The sequence below is a fragment of the Haliotis asinina genome, chromosome 1 (assembly GCF_037392515.1).
Source record: "Haliotis asinina isolate JCU_RB_2024 chromosome 1, JCU_Hal_asi_v2, whole genome shotgun sequence".
In the NCBI taxonomy this organism is placed as follows: domain Eukaryota; kingdom Metazoa; phylum Mollusca; class Gastropoda; order Lepetellida; family Haliotidae; genus Haliotis; species Haliotis asinina.
The window spans coordinates 97,340,010-97,365,199 of record NC_090280.1 but is presented as its reverse complement, the minus strand read 5'-3'; the positions used below and the strand labels follow the sequence as shown (position 1 = coordinate 97,365,199).

The 25,190-nt window shown below is 41.9% G+C and overlaps 1 protein-coding gene across 1 annotated transcript; it reads left to right on the top strand.

Moving 5' to 3' along the window:
* The first annotated feature begins 1,472 nt into the window (after window positions 1-1,472).
* LOC137255983 (sodium/glucose cotransporter 4-like) lies at window positions 1,473-24,454 on the top strand. The gene is made up of 14 exons (XM_067793621.1): window positions 1,473-1,660; window positions 13,487-13,555; window positions 14,087-14,191; window positions 14,571-14,630; window positions 15,196-15,300; window positions 16,234-16,342; window positions 17,018-17,098; window positions 18,153-18,388; window positions 18,940-19,075; window positions 19,186-19,444; window positions 20,117-20,279; window positions 20,689-20,910; window positions 21,465-21,582; window positions 22,363-24,454. The coding sequence occupies exons 1-14, from the start codon at window positions 1,571-1,573 to the stop codon at window positions 22,578-22,580; spliced, it is 1,971 nt and encodes a 656-aa protein (XP_067649722.1). The 5' UTR covers window positions 1,473-1,570; the 3' UTR covers window positions 22,581-24,454.
* The last annotated feature ends 736 nt before the right edge of the window (window positions 24,455-25,190 follow it).

Here is a 25,190-nt window from a genome sequence, read left to right as displayed (position 1 = left end):
AGTAGGCCTACGTCAGTTGTACCTCACTATTCCCACGTATTGCCTACCATCGTATGTATTGTCACGTAGATGGGGGACTGATGTAGGGGTGGTGGAAGGGGGCTGGGGAGGGTTGTGGTGGCGATTGGTCGGGTCATTGTACATAATTATGCATACCCTTGTCTGGACTAGTCTGAATTTGTCGACATGAAATACAAGATGTGAGCTGTGTTCGACGTGTGACGCTGCATTGACGGCATGTTCTCCTGTTGTATATGTCATCTGCCAAATTCATTCAGCAAGCCGCGTTTAACTTGACTTAGAGTGTGGTTTATTCAACGGATGCATTTCCCATGTACGTTACCTCAGGCGAACGAGGAAAGGTATCTGCATTTTTAACTATAATTTTTATATTGGTCCTTGAACGGGTATGATTCTCCACTGGATGTGTGAGCTTTGTATTTGAGTTAATGAATACGGTTTTATGACGGCATTTGGAATGTTTCAGCAATACTCCACTAGGGACAGAAGAGTGAGTGAATGTAGTTTTACACCGCTTTTAGCAATATTCGACCAATATCACAGAGGGGACACCACAAATGGGCTTCACACTTTGTACCCATGTGAGACTTCGAACCCGGGTCTTTGGCGTGACAAGCGAACGCATTAACCACTAAGCTATCCCCATTGAACTTGGGCAGAGGAAAGATGCTTTACAGAATGAAAGGATGTTCCGGAACAAACGCAGGTCTCGTAGCGAGCGAATGTCTTATCCTCTGTACTTCCGAATCTCTTTGCAATTGGGATGAACGTTGCCATTGTATAACATAAACCTGATACCACTGACAGATGGGATAACCATTTTATAAACTTCAGCCCTGTGTTTCTTTAACGTAGAACCCGACCTCCATCTGCAGCTGCTCTTTGGAAAGATATAGTAAGCTTGGTTTTGGAGCGGTTTGCAAGCAGTATTACAGTTCGATTATGCTGTCTCTAACTCAGATTCATGGAAGACGAAGTTTAGGTACAGTGCTGTATCATGATAGGAGCAAATATGATTTTACAGATCCTTGTACAGCCAAGGGACGTAACTTTATGCCGCTTTTATCAATACATCACGGCAGAGGAAATAAAGTGGAAGATAAACAGAGCAAATAAATAGATTCAAGCTCAAACAAATATTTTAAATTTTCTTTTCAGAATATTAATTTCTTGATCGTCTGTTTAGGTACGAGTGTGTCTTTAAGAGACTCGAAACCCATAATAATGACAACGCATTCCTTAAGCAAAATAACAATAAGAAAAACTGTGTCAACGACGTCCTTCGCACAGATCCCTCCTCGGTACGATATTCACCCGGCTGCATTCAATACAGAGTCAATATCTGCTTAAAGCGATGAGAACACAGGACAGAGGAGATCTCCCTGCGCTACCCCACACCTGATATTTGCGTCTGACCTCAGCAACGCTTCACTGATCCTCTTTGCTGCTGAATATTCATGAGGCGACAAATAATGGCTGTCAGGTAGGTCAGAGCCAGTGTAGGAAGAAAGAGGCTTGACGTCTACTTCTTAAACACGGAACAGCCGAAATGGACGTGGAGAATACTACACGTCTTCATTATGGAGACATTTTAGTGATTGTCGCTTACTTCGTCATCGTCATTGGGGTCGGAATTCTCGTAAGTAAAGTCTTCTGATTTCCTGTAATTAGCGACTACTTGTTTACCTGTGAACGCACATTGTCGATCTTTGCGGATGACTAACATTCGACAGGTTACCGACAATATGAAGTGTGCGCACCTATTCCAGGACAGTAATATGTATTTTCAAGGGAAGGTGTATAACGCTGAAACCTTTTCTACCTTGGGCATTTTGATATATTTCACAGTTAGGTTCACTGACATAGCTGCACTAATGAAGTTAGGTGAGGTTTTACCTTTCTTGAATGACAACAACAGAAGACGTTCTCAAGTACGGTCTGTATTTTGGGTTATATCTAGCAATACTTGATGAACTGGTTACCACAATTGCTAACCTGTAGCGTTCCGATGATCAGTCAAGCAGTACTAGCGCGCCTACATTCCCTTGTTCGCCAACCCAACTGGTTTTTCCCAGACATACCCGGTCCAAATTCAGCAGCCCTGCGCTACCCCAAACCTTGTTTCGGCACCGTCACAGTCCCACCCCGCCCGTACAGTAATCCTAACCACCAAACGTCCAGTCGGTCCCACCCTAAACCTGTATCAGCACCCTTCGATTCCAACCCACCCGTTTTATGATTCTAAACAACAAGCGTGCCATGGGCCCCACCCTTCTTACCCACTGCACAGGGTTTTATGAACTATACTTCGTTGTATTGTACCCAATCAGAGTCCACAAGAGTGTTGTCGGAATGTTTCGCGACAATAATAAACGTGAATTGTACGTTAACGCTCGCTAATAAAACGACTACTTTTCAAAGTACACAAAACTCCCAGTGGAGTATCAAAGTTCGTTCTGGGAGCGAGTCATTGTTTTGTGATATGTGTATCATAAACCATTCGACAAATCAAGTTATGGATTTAAAATACTTGTTTTGTGGAAGGAATTCCTGTCTACATTGTTCTGGACTCCTGGTGTGGTATTGTGAAGGAAATAACACTCCCTTCCTACGTAAATCAGCAACAATGACAGTAAAGCTTTGTGAGTTCCGTGCGCAGTGAGCAATGCAAACAGACGTGCAGGTCCTAACGCATGTATAGCCTGGGTATGCTGTGTTAATCAACCTGTCTAACTGCTCCTAAATTACGACAAACATGTAGAATCACATTTCCTCACGGATTTTGTTTTTTGCGCAGTCGCGCAGAATTTCTGTCACACATGGTCATGAATGGGGTATGATTCAGGTTGACATACAAATAGGGAGACGCCTCTTATCTGAACGTATATCATCATCATCGTCATCATCATCACCATCATCATCATCGTCATCATCATCATCATCATCATCAACAACAACAACAACATCATCATCACACTCGAACTGACACCATAGCAGTTTTTGTACTCTTTAATTCTGCGTAATTATCTATATAAATACAGAATGCCGGATACTTTCCTCTACTTTTAGTAATTCGGCATGGGTTAGAGTAAGGGTTATGTTTAGGGTAAGGTTTAGGTTTATGGTTAATGTGAGGTTTAGGGTTAGTGTTAGGGTGATGTGACACTAAACAGTATGGTTGTTAGTATCCGGTATTCTACAGGTGTATCTTTTTATTGTCATAATTTGTTATTTGTTATACACAGGTGAACAGATTAAAATACATGAATGCTACTGAACATAGCATAGATTCATTTTCATCTGTTAATCTGTGTTATCTGTTAATCTGTGTTATCTGTGTTATCTGTTAATCTGTGTTATCTGTGTTATCTGTAATCTGTGTTATCTGTGTTATCTGTGTTATCATCTAAATGATCATAATGACCAGAACCGCCATTACACAAATTCATTTAGTTTTATCTATAAGTAATAACAACTCATGACGATGATGATGGTGTTCATGATGATGATGTTCATGACGATGACGATGACGATGACGATGACGATGACCATAAGTAAAAATGAAAACCTATTCAAACTCCCAGCTGTCTCAGAGAACTTGTAGTTTGTTCAGGAGAGAACAGTAAAATAACCCAACAAAGTTCGAGTCTCCAAGTAGACACGCTTCCTAATTTCTCCAATCAAACATGCTTATCATCGCCAGCACCACTCGGCAGTGTCTTTGCCAGAAATTAGGTTTAATCATTCATACAAGTTTATACTCGTCCCCAAAATACGCAACTCACGTGTGTTTGTCTCGAATTTCGTTGCAAAAACACTGTTTACCTACGATGTTTTCACAGAGATCGCGAGGCTTAGTATTCATAACTCTACCGTTCCTATATTTGGTGATTATGGCTTGTATAATACAGAATAGAATTAACATGCTGTAAACACGTTATGGAACTCTGGTAGTGATACACACGTTTTCATGTAAATCTGGCGTCGCGCCTACATTATGTGAAACGTCTGTAATGTCCTCTCAAGCTAAGGGGCTTGCGTAGTGCGTAGTGGTTAAAGCGTTCGTCTGACACACCATGGTCTGTTCCCCACATGGGTGAAATCCATTTCTGGTGTCCCCAGTCGTGATATTGGTAGAATATTTCTCAAAAGTTAAGGTGAATATAGCCACTCAGGAACCTGAATCAGTCAGGCTCTCTCTGTACACGAAAGGATGTGTACCATGATTATGGCTGTCATGCATATGGTGATGATGCTTATGGCGATGGTGTCTGACAGAAAAAATACACATATTTTCTGTTGATTACAAGACTCATTTCTCTTTCATGTAATTCGCTGCGTAATTCCCCACGTAGAAAATCTGATAGTTCTTCACGTATAACGTGTTTCTCTACGCGAGTGTGCTGTCAATGTCAACTTTCAAAACTTTTAAGTTAATTTGCCTGTCACTGTGGCGAATATCCCAAAAGATTATATTATGTTTAACGCCTCATACACAGATATTCCACCTATAAAGCAGCGGTCTGCAAATAATGGAGTCTGGACCAGATAATCCTGTGATCATCAACCTTCAAAATATAACAAATATTTTTTTGTGTCCGTAATAGCCTCCCGTACACATATATAATTTGGGACGATGAAGACTAGTTGACAATACAATAAGTGGTCACTGTCCAGTGGTCACTGTCCAGTCAAGAAGAAAGACCGTGTGTAGGATGAGACATTACCAGTCTTCATAGCACGGATTGTTAGTGCCTGGGGCAAGTGATGAATGATCATGAACTGACAGAAGAATGTGGACTGAAGGTCGACGGCAGTGCAAGGACGTCAAGGTGTGGGACGGGGACATGTTGGATGTGACGTAGACATGACATGTGTGGCTTTGTAGTTTACTGTGTCGACTGCGTACAGTTTCCTTTTCGCTCTGATTTAATTTTATCCATATTTGTTCACGCATTAATGTATTATAGGTTTTGCAGGGTTTCTGCATGGACTGTCGGGGGTGGACGGGTATGCGCGCGTGTGTGTGTGTGAGGTGAGATGGATAGTTAAGCAGATTTGGGTAAGATAATGGGTGATGTGCGTTGATTGGGGAATGACTGGGATGTTTAGATTGACAGACGAGATGGTTGTTGGGTGAATCTGGGTGCAAAGAGGTAAAATGGAGAGGTATTATACCTATTGAATCTACCTTGGTTCATCGTTGTTCCCTAATGCTATAATAGGGAAGTTGTGTTAACAATATTGAAAACAAGCACATGTCGCTTGTGATGTGTCATTTTACGCAGACATTGTCATTACATGACTCGTTACCGAGCCAAACGAATGTGTTTGTTTGTTTGTTTGTTTGTTTTAGCTCCCCACTAAGCAATACTCTTGCGATGCTGATCTGTAAACAACAAGCTGGAACTCGATATTGAATGGCGTTAGTTTCTGCTTCTGGGATCGGATGTCTAAATAACGGAATGGGGGTTTATACACACACACACACACACAGACACACACACAGAGAGAGAGAGAGAGACACAGACACACACACACACACAGAGAGAGAGAGAGACACAGACACAGACACACACACACACACACACACAGAGAGAGAGGTCAGACCTGAGCTGTCTGAGCTGCCTTCACTGACCCCATCCTGTTGACCTGTTCCCTGTGTAACCCCCACTTGTTACCTTGTTACGCATCTTATATGAGCAGTGACCCGTGAATTCACAGTCTGTAATGAAAATTTAACCCATTCGGAATTCACAAGGCTCAACCTGCCGGTCAACTGTACAATCGAGTCAAACAAGCTGTCAACATCAAAGAAATGTTAATCAAGCGGTGCATTGTTGTCGACAAAACACCAAATATTTCATTCAGCTCAGCAACCGAATATCCACTTGAAACCTTAGCTCATTCGACATGATTGCCTGGGTTTAAAGCTATGCAGACTTTCATGCACTACCCCGTTCTCTCTTGTTCATACCCGTTCATAAATCATTGCAGTACACCCGGCTGGGGCAATGCTCAAACGTAAGGCGACTTTGGTGCGAGTGGTGTTTGACTGCGTTTCGTGACTTCTCAAATCATGTGACTCATCACTCTCTTTACTCGTCCCACCATTACCCCCAACCAAGTACCATGTCCCTCCGACTCCCTCCACCCCAGCCTCCACCCCTAACCCTCCCCTACACAACCGACCCCAGTTATATATCAATCGTATGCGACGTATAAGTGGTCTGATTTTTCCTGCAGCAATCGTTACTGGAGGACCTATTTGTTTATCACTTGATAGTAATACTACCATATGGGTGCCGTGTGAAGTCCATTGTCCCCCGCCGTGATATTGCTGGAATATTGTTAAAAGCGGCGTAAAACCATACCCACTCGCTGTCAAATGGCCGTTAACAAAAGGCCTGTTTCCACACACTTGCGCATGCGCAAGGCGCTGGATAATCTAATCTGCTTGTTAAGCGCTAGAACGTTAGTCACGTGACTTATCCAAACGGGTACCCATTATCTGCTGGATGAACAGACGCAGTTTTGAACAAACTCATTCGTGTATGGTAAAACCACTTGTATCACATGTGCTTCGTTGTGGTTCAGTACTGATGTCAAACACGTTCTCACGAGTCAAGCTGCCAAATTATTTTAATCAATAAAATCCTTCTGATCTATACCCTCCTTAAACCTGATCCAACCGCTGTTTCAGTCATACCCCAACTTCCTCCCCACTAAACCAACACTCCATCGCTCACACTACCCCCCCCCCCCCCCCCCCCTGCTCCTCTCTATAACGTCATCATCCCACCTCTGTGTTACCCCACAGTTATCCCAAACCCACCCCTTTCTGCTGGCCTTATAGTTATCACCCCAACGAATACTCAAGTTATATTTTCCGTCTCGTTAAAGCATCATCAGTTCCAGGATTGATCCCTGCAAAAGACCTTGACCTTTGCCGTGACCTTACTGACCCTGTAGCATTCTTGCTCTTACTGGCCCTTATCGTGCACCCTGGTTGGATTCTCGACTGTCATACCAAAATCACAAACGGGTGGTACTTGTTTCGTTACCCGATCCCCAGGATTACGGTGTTTTACGTTTTCATGGTGTTGTTATTCCAACAACATGACAGCAAAGGATATTAGAAATGGGTTTAAGATATTGTATTCCTTTTTGGAATCGAACCGGCTCTTCGGAGTGAAGAGCGAACGCTTTAACTTCTAGGCTACTTCATCGCCCCGTGCAGAAACCAAATCAAACATGTCATGGTCATAAATAAGAATGGATTGGACTTTGATACTCCTTGTCTACGTTATGCAAATAGAACACGTCTCTATACATGTTAAACTATAAGTTTGTTTCAGCCAGCCTTGCTATGGTGCCGAGTTGGCCGCTTTAGTAAGCTCTACACGTAAACACGGATGTCCTGTCACATTGTTATTGTTGCTCGTACTAATGAGATATGCTAATTCCACAAGTTGTCCCTTTTGTACGTGACCTCAACTATACAGCTAACTGCGTTGTCTTTACGAGTCGCTTGTGCCCATTGTCACGTGTTTTTAGTAAACACATGACAAACATCACATTATGTCAAGGTAAAAGATTCGACGTACATGTACGAACATATGTAAAGTCAGTGTTGTTGCTTTCTGTTGTATATTATACATTGGTGTGCTTGACCTTGGTGACAGAGCAACAATATCTTGCTCCATAAAGTTTTGATATACGGAAATGACATGTTTGTTTGAAAATATTTAGATATTGGGTCGATATTATATTTGTAAAATACCACAGTCGGTAATATGAACATTGTGTGTGTCATCATGTCACAGATACTTAAATAAATGACTCGTGAAGATGATGGTTACAACTGACCTTCAGCAACCCATACTTGTCACTTGGATATTGGTGGAACTACGTTTTCCTTCTATTGCGAACCTATATGATTGAACAAATGGATCCAACTGGCGCATTCGCTACCAAAGACTAACACATGCGGTTTCCCGCCAAGGTGACAAGAAAGAAATTGTGTGGCATCAACAGTGATACACTTTTGCCAACACTATGTCCACGTAACGTTTGGGGCGGTGGGCTAGCGTTCGCTCACCACGCCGGAAACCCGGGTTCGATGCCCAGATGGATACAATGTGTGAAGTCCATTGTGGTGGAAAACAGCTGAAACGCACACCTCCTATGTTTAATCACTGACATGGGCCGTTAAACACCAAGGTGCCTGTTAACGTCCGATCATGGTTTACAAAGCAGTTCATAAATCTACTTGTACTGCAGACGCTACCCACTCTAAAAGCTTCTTGTGGGTTAATGTTCCGGACCACTCTGTTCCCACACGCTTCTTATGGGTTAATGTTCCGGAACACCCTGTTCCCACAACTCCGGCTATACTAACATACACATAAAGTGTAGTCAATTCTTAAAGTGAAACATCTCCAGAAATCGGCACAAAAATAAATACAGGCTGTTTGGATGATATAGATTGTATACGTCTGAATTATGGCTATTAATTAGAAAACCGCCAGCGTCCGTAACTGTACAGAGCTAGGGGTAATTATACGGCCGTAGCGCCGCTTCCAGCTTAACGGGATATCAGGGTTAGTCAGTCATCCTAGCCGCTGCAATTATCTGTGACGAGTTGCGTCCCTTTTGCTGGGTATGAACCCGTAATTGTGTTGTTTCTAGGTTTGTATGCAGCACACCGGTGCTTGCTGGCAGCGGACCATCCGTAGGGTCTCTGCGGTTGACGGTGCTGGTGAGGATATTTCCTGTTTTAACCAGCTAGAAGATGATCCGCCATGACATATCTGTAGTACTGTTCAAATCGGCGCTAAATCAGTCCACTTATTCGACCATCTATCGACCAAAGTAGCCTAGTGGTTATGAATTAAGAACGGTTCTTGTCAAAGACTCGGGTTCAATTCCCCCACGTCAAAACTTGTGTACCAGGGGTCGGTGGGGTAGCTCTATCCATAAACCCACAAGCCTTCCAAATATTGCATCTCTCACCCATCACTCCGAACCACCCACCCTCTCCCAACCCCTACCATTCACTCGGTTCTTCATTATCGGCGTCAGGACTCCCAGAGGAGTTATTTTTGAACGGTAGTGCATTCTTCACTAGATCAATGGAATCAGTCAGACATACCTCCACACTAGGTCACGTGTATTATTGTCTCTGAGAGATGTATCTCCTATTATGTTGCTCTGTCTGTGATGATCAAGCCACGAGTGCACACAGCCTTACATTCCTCGCCTGTCCTTTCAATCCCAGTTGGCCTACAAGTCCTAAAGATTCTAAATAACAAAGGAGCACTTGTATTCAGCGTCTCAACTTCGTATTATTATCGGCAGAATGGAGTTATGCGTAGTCACGGGGCAGAAAGATGTTCCTAAAGGTGAAGGTCGTATTTACTCAATGACGACATGTTATTTTTACCATCACATTAATGACTTACCTTGACTACCTTCAAAGGCACTAAGGGCTGAACGTGATTAGGTTTTAGAACTTTTGAACGCAATTCGCTGTAAAAACCGTTTTGAACGCACACTTTTATAACAGACTGAAGGATATAAACACCACTTACTGTATGTTTCAGTCAAAATGGGTATAAAAAGACTATGATTATAAAGAATTTATATCTCCGACTTCTGTAGATCATTATAGTCCTAGTTGACTGTACATGTATGTCTATGGATCTCGTATGGTCCTAATGTAGGGCTGACAGTCTTAGGCAAAACTGAGTGTCATATTTTGGGATAGAGAGTCTTATGTAGAATTGACAGTCTCATTTGGACAGAGATCCTTCTGTAGAAATGAGAGTCTTATTTAGACAGAAGGGTCTTATGTAGAACCGGGAGTCTTATTTGGACAGAAAGCCTTATGTAGAATTGAGAGTTTTATTTTGGACAGAATGTATTAGGTACACCTGAGAGACTTATTTTGGACAGATAGTCTTATGTAGAACTGCGAGTTTTATTTTGGACGGAGCTGCCCCTATCCCCAACCCACAAGACATTGCCCCTCTGTTCCACCGTCGTAACGGTGTCGGGGTATGCCAGACAGGGGTGTCACCCACCCGCCGAAGCTTTACGAACAGGGGTTGGTCACAAATACACATGCCCAGTTGAATTATTGACTGCTGGCAAACGCGACAGTGATTTACCTGCGTATCATGTTACAGAGACGTATGGTGTTTTCATACCTGTGTAAATAACTCTCTTGGTTATATCACAGCAAGAACTTGCACCTGATCTTAGTTTAGAACTTGCATGTAGGACGCTCGTTGTGTAAATCACATTAAACATGGGTTTTTTAATGTATCAATGCAATAGTAGAAGGTATGGAATCCGAGAAAGAAGGTGATGTCAGTGCATGTATATCGGCGGAGACTTCCTGATGTCAAATTAACTTCAGCTGATTTTTTTAGAGTTGTGTAGTCTAGAGACATGGCTGACGCAAGTTGTGTATGTTATAACGAGCAAGTTTACTGGGGGTGTATGTGTCATAGTGGTAGGGTTAAGTGACAAGTTGTCTATTATAGGGAGACGTGTCTTTTCAAAGCGCTGCGCTTTATGGAGACATTGTTTCCGTTAACATTGCTTGGACGCACTACGTTAACAACGATGGAATGCGTGACCTCATCAGTGATGAATTGCGTTTGGTTAGCAATGGTTAAATTCATAAAACGCCATATATGGTAAATCACATGAGTAGTTGTGAGTGAGTTCCCAGCAATGTCACGGTGGGGACACCAGAAACGCTATTTACACATTGTATTAATGTAGGGACTCGAACCCAGGTCTTTGGCGTGACGAGCGGACGCTTTAACGACTAGGCTACCCCACCGCCCCAAGAATTACATGTTGTCAACAATGTCGAAATGTTGAACTGTCTCTAACTACATGGAGCACGTATGCAAAATCTCACCCGACTGTTTGGGTGTTTAGGACATCAAATACATCACAAGAGTAAAAACATGTTAAGACTGTTTAATAAATAACGATAGCGAATGTTCATCGTCCATTTTCTTCACCCTTTTCATTTGTAAAGAACATTAACCAGTGTCTGAAGAGTTAAGGTACAATTGCTATCCAGCTAGTTCATGGCAGCATTGTCTCATACTTATGGTGCGTTTAATCGCCGTATACTGTCCCGCCTTATGCCAGTAATCACCATCTTGGATATTCACTGACGGAATCATGTCAGGTTAGTTCTGCTCTCTGACTGGTCAATCTCATAGTAACGCTTGAATACGTGATATGCCCACTGAAAGCCAGTTTGGGGTATTACTTTTGATCATCAGCGTTTATTCTAGAACTTATTTATCTAGAACTGAGAGTCTTTTTTTCGGATAGACAGTCTAATGTAGGGCTGATCCCTGTCAGCACCAGATCTTTGAACATCACAACGTCTGGGCTGCATTAAGATTTAGAGTCGACTGGGTTGGAGGTGCCAAGCATCTTACGGCCCATCTTTTCAACATGCTCTCTAACCAGACTGCATTAACAAACTGTAAGCTAACTGTAGGTGTGCAGCTGTAAATAGTACACAGATTTGTACCAGCATCTGTCATTTCTTTGGGTTTTTTTCTCACTTTTTATTATTATCTTTATCTTTTTCAGACCTAGTTCGTTCAAAACGTACGGACGAACGAAGCGCCTGTTATTTCTCAGTGACTCGTAAAGTATAGTACTTTACAATGTTCGTAATTCGGGTTCATTGTGTTTACTGGCAGAGTAATCGTGTAGTGACTTGGAAGTCTCTTCAGATATCACAATGCATCACACTGTTTAAATTTCACGTCAAAATTTTTATATTAAGATGTCATTGTGTTTGCAAACTAACAGCAAGACAGCCGTATAAAGATTGGGGTGTACCTGCTAACGCTCATGCATTTGGCTTTAGACACACCTTTACTACGCATATCTCGCTCTCACGACAAAGTCATGATAAATTTCCCGGGAAACTGAGTTCATATGAAAAATAAATAAATTAAAATCCACTCGCTCAAATAGGTCTGAATAGATCTTTTTCAGTCATATTTCTGGAAGATCTAGGCTATGGCTGTAGTCGTGTAAGAGTGGGGTGAGACACCATGCTCGAGACCTTTTAGTCAGGGGAACACATGGCTATTTGCATACTGCTTTGTTGCGCTTTTGTGTAACTTTCTAAAGGCTCCGTCAGCTATGTCAGCCTGGTAATGGTAACGATTCCTGAATATGTCGGATCCCAATGTTAGTGCTAATAAGTGATGTAGTCTATAACCTACCAATCCAGACATTGTGAACTTTGTGAGTAAATTGTAAAATTTTGGAATTTTAGATATGAATTTGTAATTTTAAATATGATTTGACGTTAGCATCAGTATTCCAATGGTCAGTATTAAAATGTTCAACAGCAACTGTTGATATCATAAAAAATGGGATTTATTGAATGATAACATAAATCAGAATTTGTTAAGTTATCCTGCAAGTTCATATGGTCAGTTCCGTTTAGATATCAATAAATGACGGGTCTTCAATATCCTGAGAGCAGCTGCAAATAAGACATAAAAATAATTCTTATTAGTCAAAAACAGGTCTACATGATAAATGTTGGTGAATGAGAGATTACATACTCGTCAAGCCGCTGTCTTATTAACAACATGATTCAGCCTTGACCGCTATGTATAAGGCTTTCAATATGGCCTCGTATTAATGGATAACGCTTTTAAGATGACCTCCTGTTTCCAAAGAGGACGGTTACACAAGCCGTACACAATGAAAGGCATACCTCCACCCGTTCATTCCTAACCCCCTCCCCTCATTCCCACCCTAGCGTTTCCCCAGCCAGACCTCATTCCCGCTAAGCCCCCTGCTCCCCCACCACCGCAACTCGAACCCACCCCCACCCCTCCCGTGTTCTACCGAGGATCTATCTGCCCAGTAAACATATCAACAGAAGCTGTCCTGCAACCTGAGACCCTCGTGGTCAATACAAGACAATAACGCCCCTATACACACACTACAGCACGTCTCTAGTGTTGGATCAGGTGGTAGATAATATACAATATCGCCACACATCACAAACATTCTACCTAGGGTTATGAAACAGACGAAGTGTCAAGTCATGTGTAGCCATGCCAAACAAAGCATACTTGTGGCTTGGGTCTGTGGCCGAAATACTTGAAAAAATATACTTGTGTGTCCTCCCTCCAAGGTTAGTCATTGATGAGGTCATTGATGATGTCACTGATATAGGTCAACAAAGTTGTAAGCAAGTGGAAGCTGGTAACGGCGTTTAAAGGAATAAGCGACTGTCTTAGTTTGTTTCCGTATTTTGAGCAGTCCCCTACTGAATCAATTAGATTATATCCATATTTTGAGCAGGTCTTTCTACTGAATCCCTTACATTGTATCAATGTTTGGAGATGCTTCCTCGATCGAAACTCTCTGATTGTCCCCATGTTTGTTGCAGTCATCATGTCGGAACAGAGGTACCGTGGGTGGATACTTTTTGGCAGGAAGGAGCATGCACTGGATCCCGGTAAGTTTTCCTCATTTAGGTGAAATCAAAATTAATCATTTTCAGCCGCCAAAATTTACGAGGCGACCAAACCTGTCAACCAGAGTTCAATAATATCACCACCAGTCCATGACGTACGGTACATAAGAACGCATAAGGTAAGTATCCATTCTTGTTTACCTGTATGACGTAAGCGATGTGAGACAGGTTTCTGGAATACATTTCATCAGTGTAGGGAAATAACTTGAAACAAACGTGAGAAAGGAGGAAATGTTTTACATTTCCTAGTTTATGATAGAATGGTTGCATTTATAGTATTGGTTTCATTGTGTTCCTCTGGCAAAAGCGGTTACATGTATCCATCTGTGGTTTTACCTTTTACCTAGACGTACGTATTTAAATGTTAGACTGGAGTGTATTTCTTCCAAATGGTTACTTACATGAGTTCATTTGTTGTTTTTATGGCTTATTATTCTATAACTTCGTTTTTAATTGCTTTTGTATTTATTATATATATATGGTTTCATCCGACGTTCTGTGTTTATATTTTAGATTGGTGCGTCGTTGTTCGCCAGCAACATCGGCAGTGGCCACTTCGTGGGTCTAGCAGGATCCGGTGCAGCTAGCGGCATCGGTATAGCTGCGTTTGAGCTGAACGTGGGTATCTCTTATAATGCAGTATGATTATATTGAAATCGTACTTTACTTAACATCAAGGCTGTATACGTCCATAGACGAGTTGACGGAAATTTCCGCGACCAGTATTAATGACTTGGGTATGCAAAGTCAAGACAAACGTGGAACAAATTACTGTGGCCCTATTCGAATACGACAAGGACTGAATCTCACTTATTATCTGGCATGGGCTTCTTTGATTTTTATAAAAAATATATATTAGTCTTTACATGTTTATAGCGCAATGTGCACAACTTATTTTTAGGATCAAAATGGCGGGTTAGCATACATTATATCGAAAATCATTGGAATTGTAGAGTATTATGACAGTTATTGATTCCTTTGTTCCTGTTGTATCCAGGCCATCTTCATCTTGATGATTCTCGGGTGGATCTTTGTCCCCGTCTATGTTGCCGCCGGGGTAAGTGACGTTTCCAGTCATACATTGCGGGTATAGGAAAACACAACGATCACACAGCAAATTCTCATGAGACTGCTCTGCGACATTAGAAAGGGTCCAAACTGAAATCACAAATTCAAAAATGGTCGGCAGCAAGATCTATGTGTATCGTTACCCTTGAAATCACCGGGGTCGGGGATAATTCGTATAATTCATACAGCAACCTCCTAACTGAAGATATGGAAGTACTCCCTAATTACAGATATATTCAGCCTTTTCAATCAATAACATCAATACTTCAATAGCTAACTTTCTTCATGACAATATAATTTTATCAAATGTCTGTTCGGTTTATATATTCATGTTCGTCAGCCACCTTGTTAGTGGTCCATACATGCTGTAAGACCATGCCTTTGATACTGCAAATGATGCTCCGAAGTCTTATAGATGTACTAGTGTTGAGTCGCAACTCTCTCTGAGCCAGTGGCGTTCAGTACCATACAGAAAATAATAGGCATCAAATCCACATATAGGCAACGTCAAATTTCAAAGTGTGTATTTTTAAACGATTTCACTCCTGCAACAGGTGTTCACCATGCCCGAGTACCTCCGGAAGCGATTTGGCGGTCAGAGGATCAGAATCTACCTGTCGGTTCTTGCTCTGATCCTGTACGTCTTCACAAAGATATCTGTAAGTTGATCTGTCTGCCATAGGGGGTCCATGTATTACTGTCGTCTGCCGGGACTCTGTATTCTGAAAAATAGAAGTGTCCACACAGTCACGACAAATCTAGAGTCGACTCTCTGATTCCGACCCTATCGTGAGCATCTGTCTATTTCACTTACTATCCCTGAAAGTGGGTACTCAGACAGTCGGGTGCTCAGACAGTCGGGTGCTCAGACAGTCGGGTGCTCAGACAGTCGGGTGCTCAGACAGTCGGGTACTCAGACAGTCGGGTGTTCAGACAGTCGGGTGCTCAGACAGTCGGGTGCTCAGAAAGTCGGGTGCTCAGACACGCTGACTTGACAGACGCATGGAGTCGCATCCCAAATGCGTAGACCGATGCTCATGATGTTGGTAACTGGATTGTCTGGTCCATGCTCGATATTTTTACAGACCACCGACATGTAGCTGAAATAAGGCTGAGTGCGGCGTTAAAAAGCAAACCAACTAACCCTAAATGTGAGCATACCCTTCCAAACAGCTGATTTGTAACAAACACACGCAAAGACAAGTTAAATGTTTCTGAATAGGAGCATATGATAAAATAAGGTGTTGCACTTCCATCTCGGAATGTCCTGAATCTGCCCAGGTTTGGAAAGCTTTACTGAGATCTTGGACGTCGTGTTGCCTGCACATGGCATGGTCGGAACCCTGCGACTGGTTTATCTATAAGTACATATTTTCTATGATAAAGGGGTCCTATGTCGTCGCTGAAACATTTTTTTATCAAAATAAAATTGTATCGACAACCAGCAACACTCTTGCTATCATCAATCCAACCAGCAGTATAGAACCTTGACGAGACATTGTCATGTTGTCACCCTAACAAAAATAAGCCCAAAGTGTCAGATTAACACGTTCTGCATCAGTGCCTACATGTTGTCCGTCTTCCTCTCCCAGGCCGACTTGTATTCCGGCGCCATCTTCCTGACACAAGCCATGCCGGAACTCAACCTGTATGTGGCTGTCATCATCCTCCTTGTCATAGCTGCTCTCTTCACCATTGGAGGTAGGAATGTTTGTATCACCAACTTTCGTACGATAATCTGGCCACCTTGTGCTATTAAAAGGGAAATTTAGAGAAGGAACGATTTTGTCCACAAATACCATTACAGATATTCCGTTGTTAGATTCACAACTTTTGTTTTCAAAACACATCGATCACATTTACAAAAGAGGCTTTTTATTTTCTTCGCCACTTAAGAAACTTTTCTGTTGACAAAACCACAGTCACCGCTTTTATCAAACCTTTGTTCAAAGTGTGGTGACCTACAATGTTTAATGTTAGTGAAAAATGTCAAAATTGTTGACACTGCCAGCAAAGTTACAAGAGTGTCTTTCGAATATGGACAGATCTATGGACAGATTGTTAAATTGTTATCGTTAAATTGGCAGCCTCTTTCCATTACCTTCACTTAAAACAAACGGAGCTCAACAGTCCTTCATGTCATCCAGTATTACTGTTTGTAGTGCAACAAATGTTTCTGAATAGTCAGCATGCATGCAATAACTCAGCCACATTACCAATGTGGTGAATTGTATGGAATCACCAGCATTCCTTTTGTGCATGTAATTATGTTGTATATTTCTGAGAATTTTGTATAATATATTTATGAGGCCGTTTTTCTATTCACAAAGAATAACTTGCTTTGCTGCCTTTTCACTGACATGTTGTAACCTCCAGGTGGTCTGACTGCTGTCATCTGGACTGACTTCATCCAGACTGTCATCATGGTCATTGGAGCCTTCATTCTTATGGTGATGAGTAAGTAGAACTTGGACCTCTAGTATGGTGATGAGTAAGTAGAACTTGGACCTCTAGTATGGTGATGAGTAAGTAGAACTTGGACCTCTAGTATGGTGATGAGTAAGTAGAACTTGGACCTCTAGTATGGTGATGAGTAAGTAGAACTTGGACCTCTAGTATGGTGATGAGTAAGTAGAACTTGGACCTCTAGTATGGTGATGAGTAAGTAGAACTTGGACCTCTAGTATGGTGATGAGTAAGTAGAACTTGGACCTCTAGTATGGTGATGAGTAAGTAGAACTTGGACCTCTAGTATGGTGATGAGTAAGTAGAACTTGGACCTCTAGTATGGTGATGAGTAAGTAGAACTTGGACCTCTAGTATGGTGATGAGTAAGTAGAACTTGGACCTCTAGTATGGTGATGAGTAAGTAGAACTTGGACCTCTAGTATGCAAGGTGTACACATCACTTGGATATCAGTTATGCAGCACTTAGATCTTTGTTATACAGAATGTAAGTAGAACTTGGACCTCTAGTATGGTGATGAGTAAGTAGAACTTGGACCTCTAGTATGGTGATGAGTAAGTAGAACTTGGACCTCTAGTATGGTGATGAGTAAGTAGAACTTGGACCTCTAGTATGCAAGGTGTACACATCACTTGGATATCAGTTATGCAGCACTTAGATCTTTGTTATACAGAATGTAAGTAGAATTCGATCTCTTCTGTTGAGGATTTTTTAACAAATTAAAGAATGAAATGTTTGTGAAAAACAAAGCACATCTCTACACCAAACCACCCTAAAAAGAAATCAACGATGTATGTCTTGAGCTGATTGACTACAGCATAAACTCTAGCTCAGCAGCTCTTGTTACAGACACCGATACATGACACTAATGGATACCAGATGAGGAAGGAATCCTGCAAAAGATTCAACCCTTCAAAAGCCTTAACCACCAATAATCATCATATATTTTCATGAAAAAAGTTTTAAAAGTCACAGACCACCTTGGCGAATGATATATTTTATTCTTGGTATTTTACACCCCACCTGTACTCATTTACCTGTCAGGTTTTATTGAGATTGGAGGCTATGAAAGGGTTATCAAGGAGTTCTTCGAAGCATGGCCCAACACAACCAAAGTTCACTACGGCATTAAAAACGACAACTACAGCTTCACCGACTGTGGCATTCCCCCAGCCAACTCCATGCACCTCATCCGATCCCCAGAAGATCCTGGTCTTCCTTGGCCTGGAATCATGTTCGGCCTCACCATCTCGTCTATCTGGTACTGGTGCTCCGATCAGGTACACTCATGTCATTGGTATCCATTCAGGTTTACTCTCGCTATTGGTACTCAGGTATATATAGATGGTAGGACTTATACTGGTATTGTTGCACTGATGAGATGCGTCCAGAACTCAAACACACGGGTACATTGGTTCCTGTTGTTCCTACCGATTGTTCTTGTGTGTCCAGAAAGGAATCAAACGCTCGTGAACGGGAGGGGGTTTTGGTGACATATTCTGCTACTGGCTCTCTGGTTAGACGCCGCACTCAGCAATAATTCAGCTATATAGCGTCGGTCTGTAGATAGGCGAGTCTGGACCTGACAAAACAGTGACCAACAGCATGAGCATCAATCTACGCATTTGAGATATCATGACACGTCCGCGAGTCTTGCCACTTACAAATGCCAGTAACTTTTTGTATAACTATATTTCTGGTTGTAGGGTTTATGGACGAACGCCACTTCGCCGTCAGTTTTTAGGAACTTTTAGGAACCCTTTAGGAAAGATTTTAAGATAGAGCACTTGTTATTTGGACCAAGTCACTCGCAGCTGTGTTTTCCGTACAGGTTATTGTCCAGAGGGCTCTGGCTGCCAAGAACATCTCCAATGCCAAGGCCGGTACCATCTTGGCTGGGTACCTCAAGTTCCTCCCCATGTTCCTCATCGTGTTCCCAGGAATGATCTCTCGGATACTGTTCCCTGGTCAGTGCTTCCTTGCCTTCGTTTGGGTTAAATTGTTTAATAGCTTTTTATATATTAGGTTTTAACATTTATTGATTGGATATAAAAAATATGTTTTGATGTCTGTACAGATACAGTAGCCTGTGCCGATCCAGACGTGTGTTTCAAGGTGTGCGGAAGTCGTTCAGGCTGCACCAACATCGCCTACCCCACCCTGGTGCTGGAACTGATGCCCCCGGGACTGAGAGGTCTTATGTTGGCCGTGATGATGTCCGCTCTGATCTCTTCCCTTACCTCTATCTTCAACAGTAGCTCCACCCTCTTCACCATGGACATCTGGCGAAGGATCAGGAAACAGGCATCTGATGTGGAGCTCATGGTTGTTGGCAGGTAGGACTGAGGGAATATTTTGCTGTAGCAATTTTTCATGATTGTGGGCAGGTAGGAATGGGACCATGTTCTGCTGTAACTATTGTTCATGATTGTGGGCAGGTAGGAGTGGGACCATGTTCTGCTGTAACTATTGTTCATGATTGTGGGCAGGTAAGAGTGGGGCCATGTTCTGCTGTAACTATTGTTCATGATTGTGGGCAGGTAGGAGTGGGACCATGTTCTGCTGTAACTATTGTTCATGATTGTGGGCAGGTAAGAGTGGGGCCATGTTCTCATGTTACTATTGTTCATGATTGTGGGCAGGTAGGATTGGGGCCGTGTTCTGTTAGGTTGAGCATTTAGCCAAAACTACATTCCAAAGCTGAAACTGACAATACACTACCACATTTGAGACAAACATCAGTAACAATTTCGTAGGCGTAATAGTGACGTTATTTTTATGCTATTAGCAAACGTGACACGTCTGATGATCTATCCTCAAACGTTATAGTGCACTCAGGAAGATGTTAGTGTGTACTTTCCCAAAGGGGTCTTTTTCAGAAGATAATCAAGACTGGTTATTCTCTGGCATTGACGTGTGAGATTGCGAGGTGTATTAAGACAAGACAGGTATCACACCATGGACTTTTTGTAATTGTTATTTGATTTTTAATTGTTTTCACTCCCAAGAGTATGCGTCCTCATCCTCGTCGGTGTGAGTATTGCTTGGATCCCCATCGTCCAGAACATCAGCGAGTTGTTCCACTACATCCAGGGAATCACCAGCTTCCTTGCTCCACCTGTCTGTGCTGTCTACCTGCTTGCCATCTTCTGGAAGCGAACCAATGAAGTTGTAAGTGAAATACGTGCCTTTTCAAATTACGTATTGTTTGTTTATCATTACTTCATACATGTCCCTCTCTAACGAATCTATCTCTTTTGGGTGAGGCAGAGTAATTCATGTTAAAGTGAATACAAGGAAGGGTCGACGGGTAGCCAGATGGCTGAGGCTTCCGCTCATCACGCTGATGACAAAATATGTCAAGCTCATCTCTGGTGTCCCCTGCCGTGATATTGCTGGAATATTGCTAAAAGCGGCGTAAAACTAAATTCACATTCACGTAGAAAAGCAAACTCGTAAACTAATCTATAGGTTTTCTTTTTTCTAACCACAGTGATGGGAATGACGTAATGTATAAACATCTCAACTCATCAAATGTCTTCTGATGAATTGAGAAGTTTTCCTCCTAATTTCTTCGCAGGGCGCCTTCTGGGGCCTGATGGTCGGACTCGTGACTGGACTGATCCGCTTCGCCTGGGAGTACTCATACTCCCCCACCCCTTGCGGTGTGACCTCGGACAACCCCATGCCTGATATACTGTCCAAAGTCCACTACCTCCACTTTGGGTGTATCCTGTTCGTCATCACCATCATTGTCACCATCATCATCAGTCTGCTCACAAAGCCTATTGATGACATCCATGTAAGAATTGGTTACAAGTTACATTTTTCACAGCAGAAACCATCAAGGTCTGTCATATGTAAGATCTACTCGTATGAAAGTATACCCCTCTGTTGATTTTACGATATGTCAGATTTTCATTTGGGAATATCTTATAGTGACGATATTACATAAAAAAAATAAACGCTTGGCGCTTTATCGTCACATATCTATTCTGTTTTGTTTTTCAAATAAATTTTACTTAAAACCTTAATTTTAACTGAACCTGATAATAATCCAATACAAACTCCTGTTTTGTTTGTTTTGTTTAGCTTTGTTGTCTTGTTGTTTTGTTCTTCTTTTTTCTTTTTTTATTTATTTGTTTTCCCCCTCCAGTTTATCTAACAATAACTCCAGTTAGAGGTGCATTATGATATTGAAGCTTAGTGCTACTAAGTTGGAAATATATACACTTCTAATGCAATAGCTTTCTGTAGCTTCCTCTTGACTGATTTCATAGTTTACACACAAGTAATAAATCTACACGATTAGCACAGCTGATGTCATTTTATCAGTTTCACTGATGCGTGTTCTAGTTGGTTCGGCTGACATTCTGGAACCGCTACGAGACCGGACCACGGATTGACATTGACGAGGAGCAAATTGCCAAGGAGGAGAGAGAAAAACAAGACGCCTTAGCTGCTGCCCCAATAGGTTAGTATGTTCAATATTGTCCTTAACTGCTACTCCAAGAGGTTAGTATCTTCAATATTGTCCTTACCCGCTACTCCAAGAGGTTAGTATTTTCAACATTGTCCTTAACTGCTACTTCAAGAGGTTAATATGTTCAATATTGTCCTTAACTGCTACTCCAAAAGGTTAATATGTTCAATATTGTCCTTAACCGCTGCTCCAAGAGGTTAATATGTTTAATACTGTCCTTAACTGCTACTCCAAGAGGTTAGTATGTTGAATATTGTCCTTAACTGCTGCTCCAATAGGTTAGTATATTCAATATTGTCCTTAACTGCTGCTCCAACAGGTTAATATGTTCAGTATTGTCCTTAACTGCTCCAATAATTGGTTAGTATGTTCAATATTGTCCTTAACTGCTGTCCCAATAATGGGTTCGTATGTTGAATATTGTCCTTAACTGCTACTCCAACAGGTTAATATGTTCAATATTGTCCTTAGCTGCTGCTCTAGTTGACTAGTATGTTGAATATAGCCTATGGTTGTTGCTGCGATAGGCCAGCGTGTTCAGCATTGCCTATGACTGCTCCAGTAGGTCAGTCACTTTAATATAGTCCATGGTTGACAGTTAGTATGTTGGTATGTTTAATATTGCCCATTGCAGATACTCCTCCATGTTAGTGCGTTCATGGTTCATGACCCAGTGAAATTCTGCTGTGATAGCTAATCCTACATTGTACATTTCCGATGCTATCTGGTCCATTTTGTTATGGTGCTAAAGACGTTCCCCCTTCCTTTCAGTGGACTACGACAGTCTGCCATGTTACAAGAAAGCCATGCAGTGGATCTGTGGCATCGAGAAGATGAACCAGCAGCAGGAACTCACTCCAGAGGAGAAAGCAGCCATTGAAGCCAAGCAGACCTCCATCTACGAGGGGAAGACATGGAGGAGGGTCCTCAACCTCAACGCCATCCTTCTAATGACCGTCGCTACCTTCATGTGGGGATTCTATGCTTAGGAGCAAGGTGAAACATCGATCTCCTACCTGGGACTGGCAGAGCCTTGAAACCCAGCCACACAGTCCAAACTTGAAATGACTATGATGTCTTATTGATATCAATATAATGAGTGGCATGTTATAGATACAGAGCATATTAAGAACATTCTCTTTGAGACAGACCATCGAACCTGCATGTACCGAACCATTCATGTAAGAAGGCAATCTGAAGTGGTTATTTGCATACAAACATACCTGTTTACTTTATGTCCTATGGAATTATGTTATTGCTGTTAATAGCTTATGCTTTGTGAATATACATATAAAATAATTGTCATTTTGGAAGTAGCAGCATACTGCGTTTAGTCGTAATCAGGGTAAAACAGAACAATGCCACAGTGAATCAAGAGGACATTGACTGGGATATGGGGTAACCTACTGGTTAAATCGTGCGTTCGTCACGCTTAACACCTGGTTTTTGATGGGTTCAATATCAGAAGTGTCCCCCGCCGTGATATTGTTGGAATATTGCTAAAAGCACTGAAATTAAGTTAATATTTCTTAAGCTGTAGCGGAATGTCCAGGTGAGAAGTATACTAGGACTTCTAAAACAAGTCAAAATCATCTCCTAATGGTGACACCTAATGGTCTGCACATGGCTAAGTAACACGTGGAGTCAAAGAAATATATTAGTAAAAAATATTCACTTGAAGTAAATTTCAAATTTGTGCTCACCATAAAGTCTCATTTTAGTTTGAACTATCTCGGTTATCAATCAAAATTCATTTTAGTAATTCCGTCATTCTTGTTCAGGCGTCTCTTTTTTATTGTTCAACGCTAGTAGAAATGATATAGTACCACTTTAGCCAAAATGTACTGCGGTCTTGTTGTATGTTTGTACAAACATGCATTCCATATTTTATGGCATCGCCATGGTATTATATGGTATGTATGGTATTATAAATGTCCCGGTTTCAGCAATGACACCAGGTGTTAAAGAACCAAAGGCACCAGGTGCCTTTTATTCAAATGTATGTAGAAGGCCAATAATAGACGGAGTACCCAGTAGATGTAAGATAACTTCATGCAAACCATCCTTTATAACCAGTTGCAAATTTTGAATATAACCCATTTTTTACTTGTTTCAAAACATAATAGAGATTAAATCGTCGTTGAAAAGCAACAACGGGACCAAGTAACCGGGAAAAGGGTAAGCAACAGCCCTAAAGGTTTGAGAAAACATCTTATGAATAAGATTCATTTTTCGACATTTTTGGACAATCATTTGAAAACGTTTGGTTGCCAAGAACTGGAAACAAGATCTGAAAATTGGGCACGGCTGGAATTCATATCATCATATACCTTAGTAATGCAAGGAGTTGAGGACGTGTTTGCTTATTCCAAGTACCGCCTGGTTTCTAGGCAACGGAGATCCTGAATCATCATTTGTAACATTTGTAGATGTATATGCTATCGTAATGCAAAACCAGGCAATGTATTATGGGGCAATTTTCATCCCTTCTCTTTCCTGATAACACAATATAATGCTCATTTAATCAGAGATACGATGAAATATGTCTCACCTATATTTTACTTCATATCCGATATTGCATATTCTGTAGTGAACGAAGCGTACGCTTTCAACAAATCTGTTCAAAGGATGATTCGTTGTAGAATGTGCTGGATTTTATTGTCAGATGTGATGAGGACAGTGCCCTATTATGTTTTCATTTCAATAGATGTATTTTGTAATATGTTGTACTATGCCTTGTCTGCAACTGATCGTGGTGGAAACTACTTTGTATTTGAGATATACACATACCATGTCGCCATGTGTAGTATTGCAATGTCATGTGTTCGTCAGATGACCTTTTGATAACATTGTATACACAGTTCATGCTGTTTGTGTTGTTTGTGGAGGGACTTCGCTCTGCTTAAATTGATTGACATACAGCAAACCTTATTCCACGCTACACTGGTTCCATGATGCACTGGTTCCACGATGCACTGGTTCCACGATGCACTGGTTCCATGATGCACTGGTTCCACAATACGCTGGTTCCACGATGCGCTGGTTCCACGATACACTGGTTCCATGATGCACTGGTTCCACGATACACTGGTTCCATGATGCACTGGTTCCACGATACACTGGTTCCACGATGCACTGGTTCCACGATACACTGGTTCCACGATGCACGATGCACTGGTTCCACGATGCACTGGTTCCACGATACACTGGTTCCATGATGCACTGGTTCCATGATGCACTGGTTCCATGATACACTGGTTCCATGATGCACTGGTTCCACGATACACTGGTTCCATGATACACTGGTTCCACGATACACTGGTTCCATGATACACTGGTTCCACGATGCACTGGTTCCATGATACACTGGTTCCACGATGCACTGGTTCCATGATGCACTGGTTCCACGATACACTGGTTCCACGATACACTGGTTCCATGATACACTGGTTCCACGATGCACTGGTTCCACGATACACTGGTTCCATGACACACTGGTTCCGTGATACACTGGTTCCATGATGCTCTGGTTCCATGATGCTCTGGTTCCATGATACACTGGTTCCACGATACACTGGTTCCACGACACACTGGTTCCA

Excerpts from the sequence above, each read along its gene's own strand:
- LOC137255983 (XM_067793621.1), top strand. The coding sequence starts at position 1,571 with ATGGACGTGGAGAATACTACACGTCTTCATTATGGAGACATTTTAGTG. Across the intron at positions 18,389-18,939 it reads GGTACTGGTGCTCCGATCAG|GTTATTGTCCAGAGGGCTCT; the intron begins GTACACTCATGT and ends TTTTCCGTACAG. Across the intron at positions 21,583-22,362 it reads CTTAGCTGCTGCCCCAATAG|TGGACTACGACAGTCTGCCA; the intron begins GTTAGTATGTTC and ends CCTTCCTTTCAG.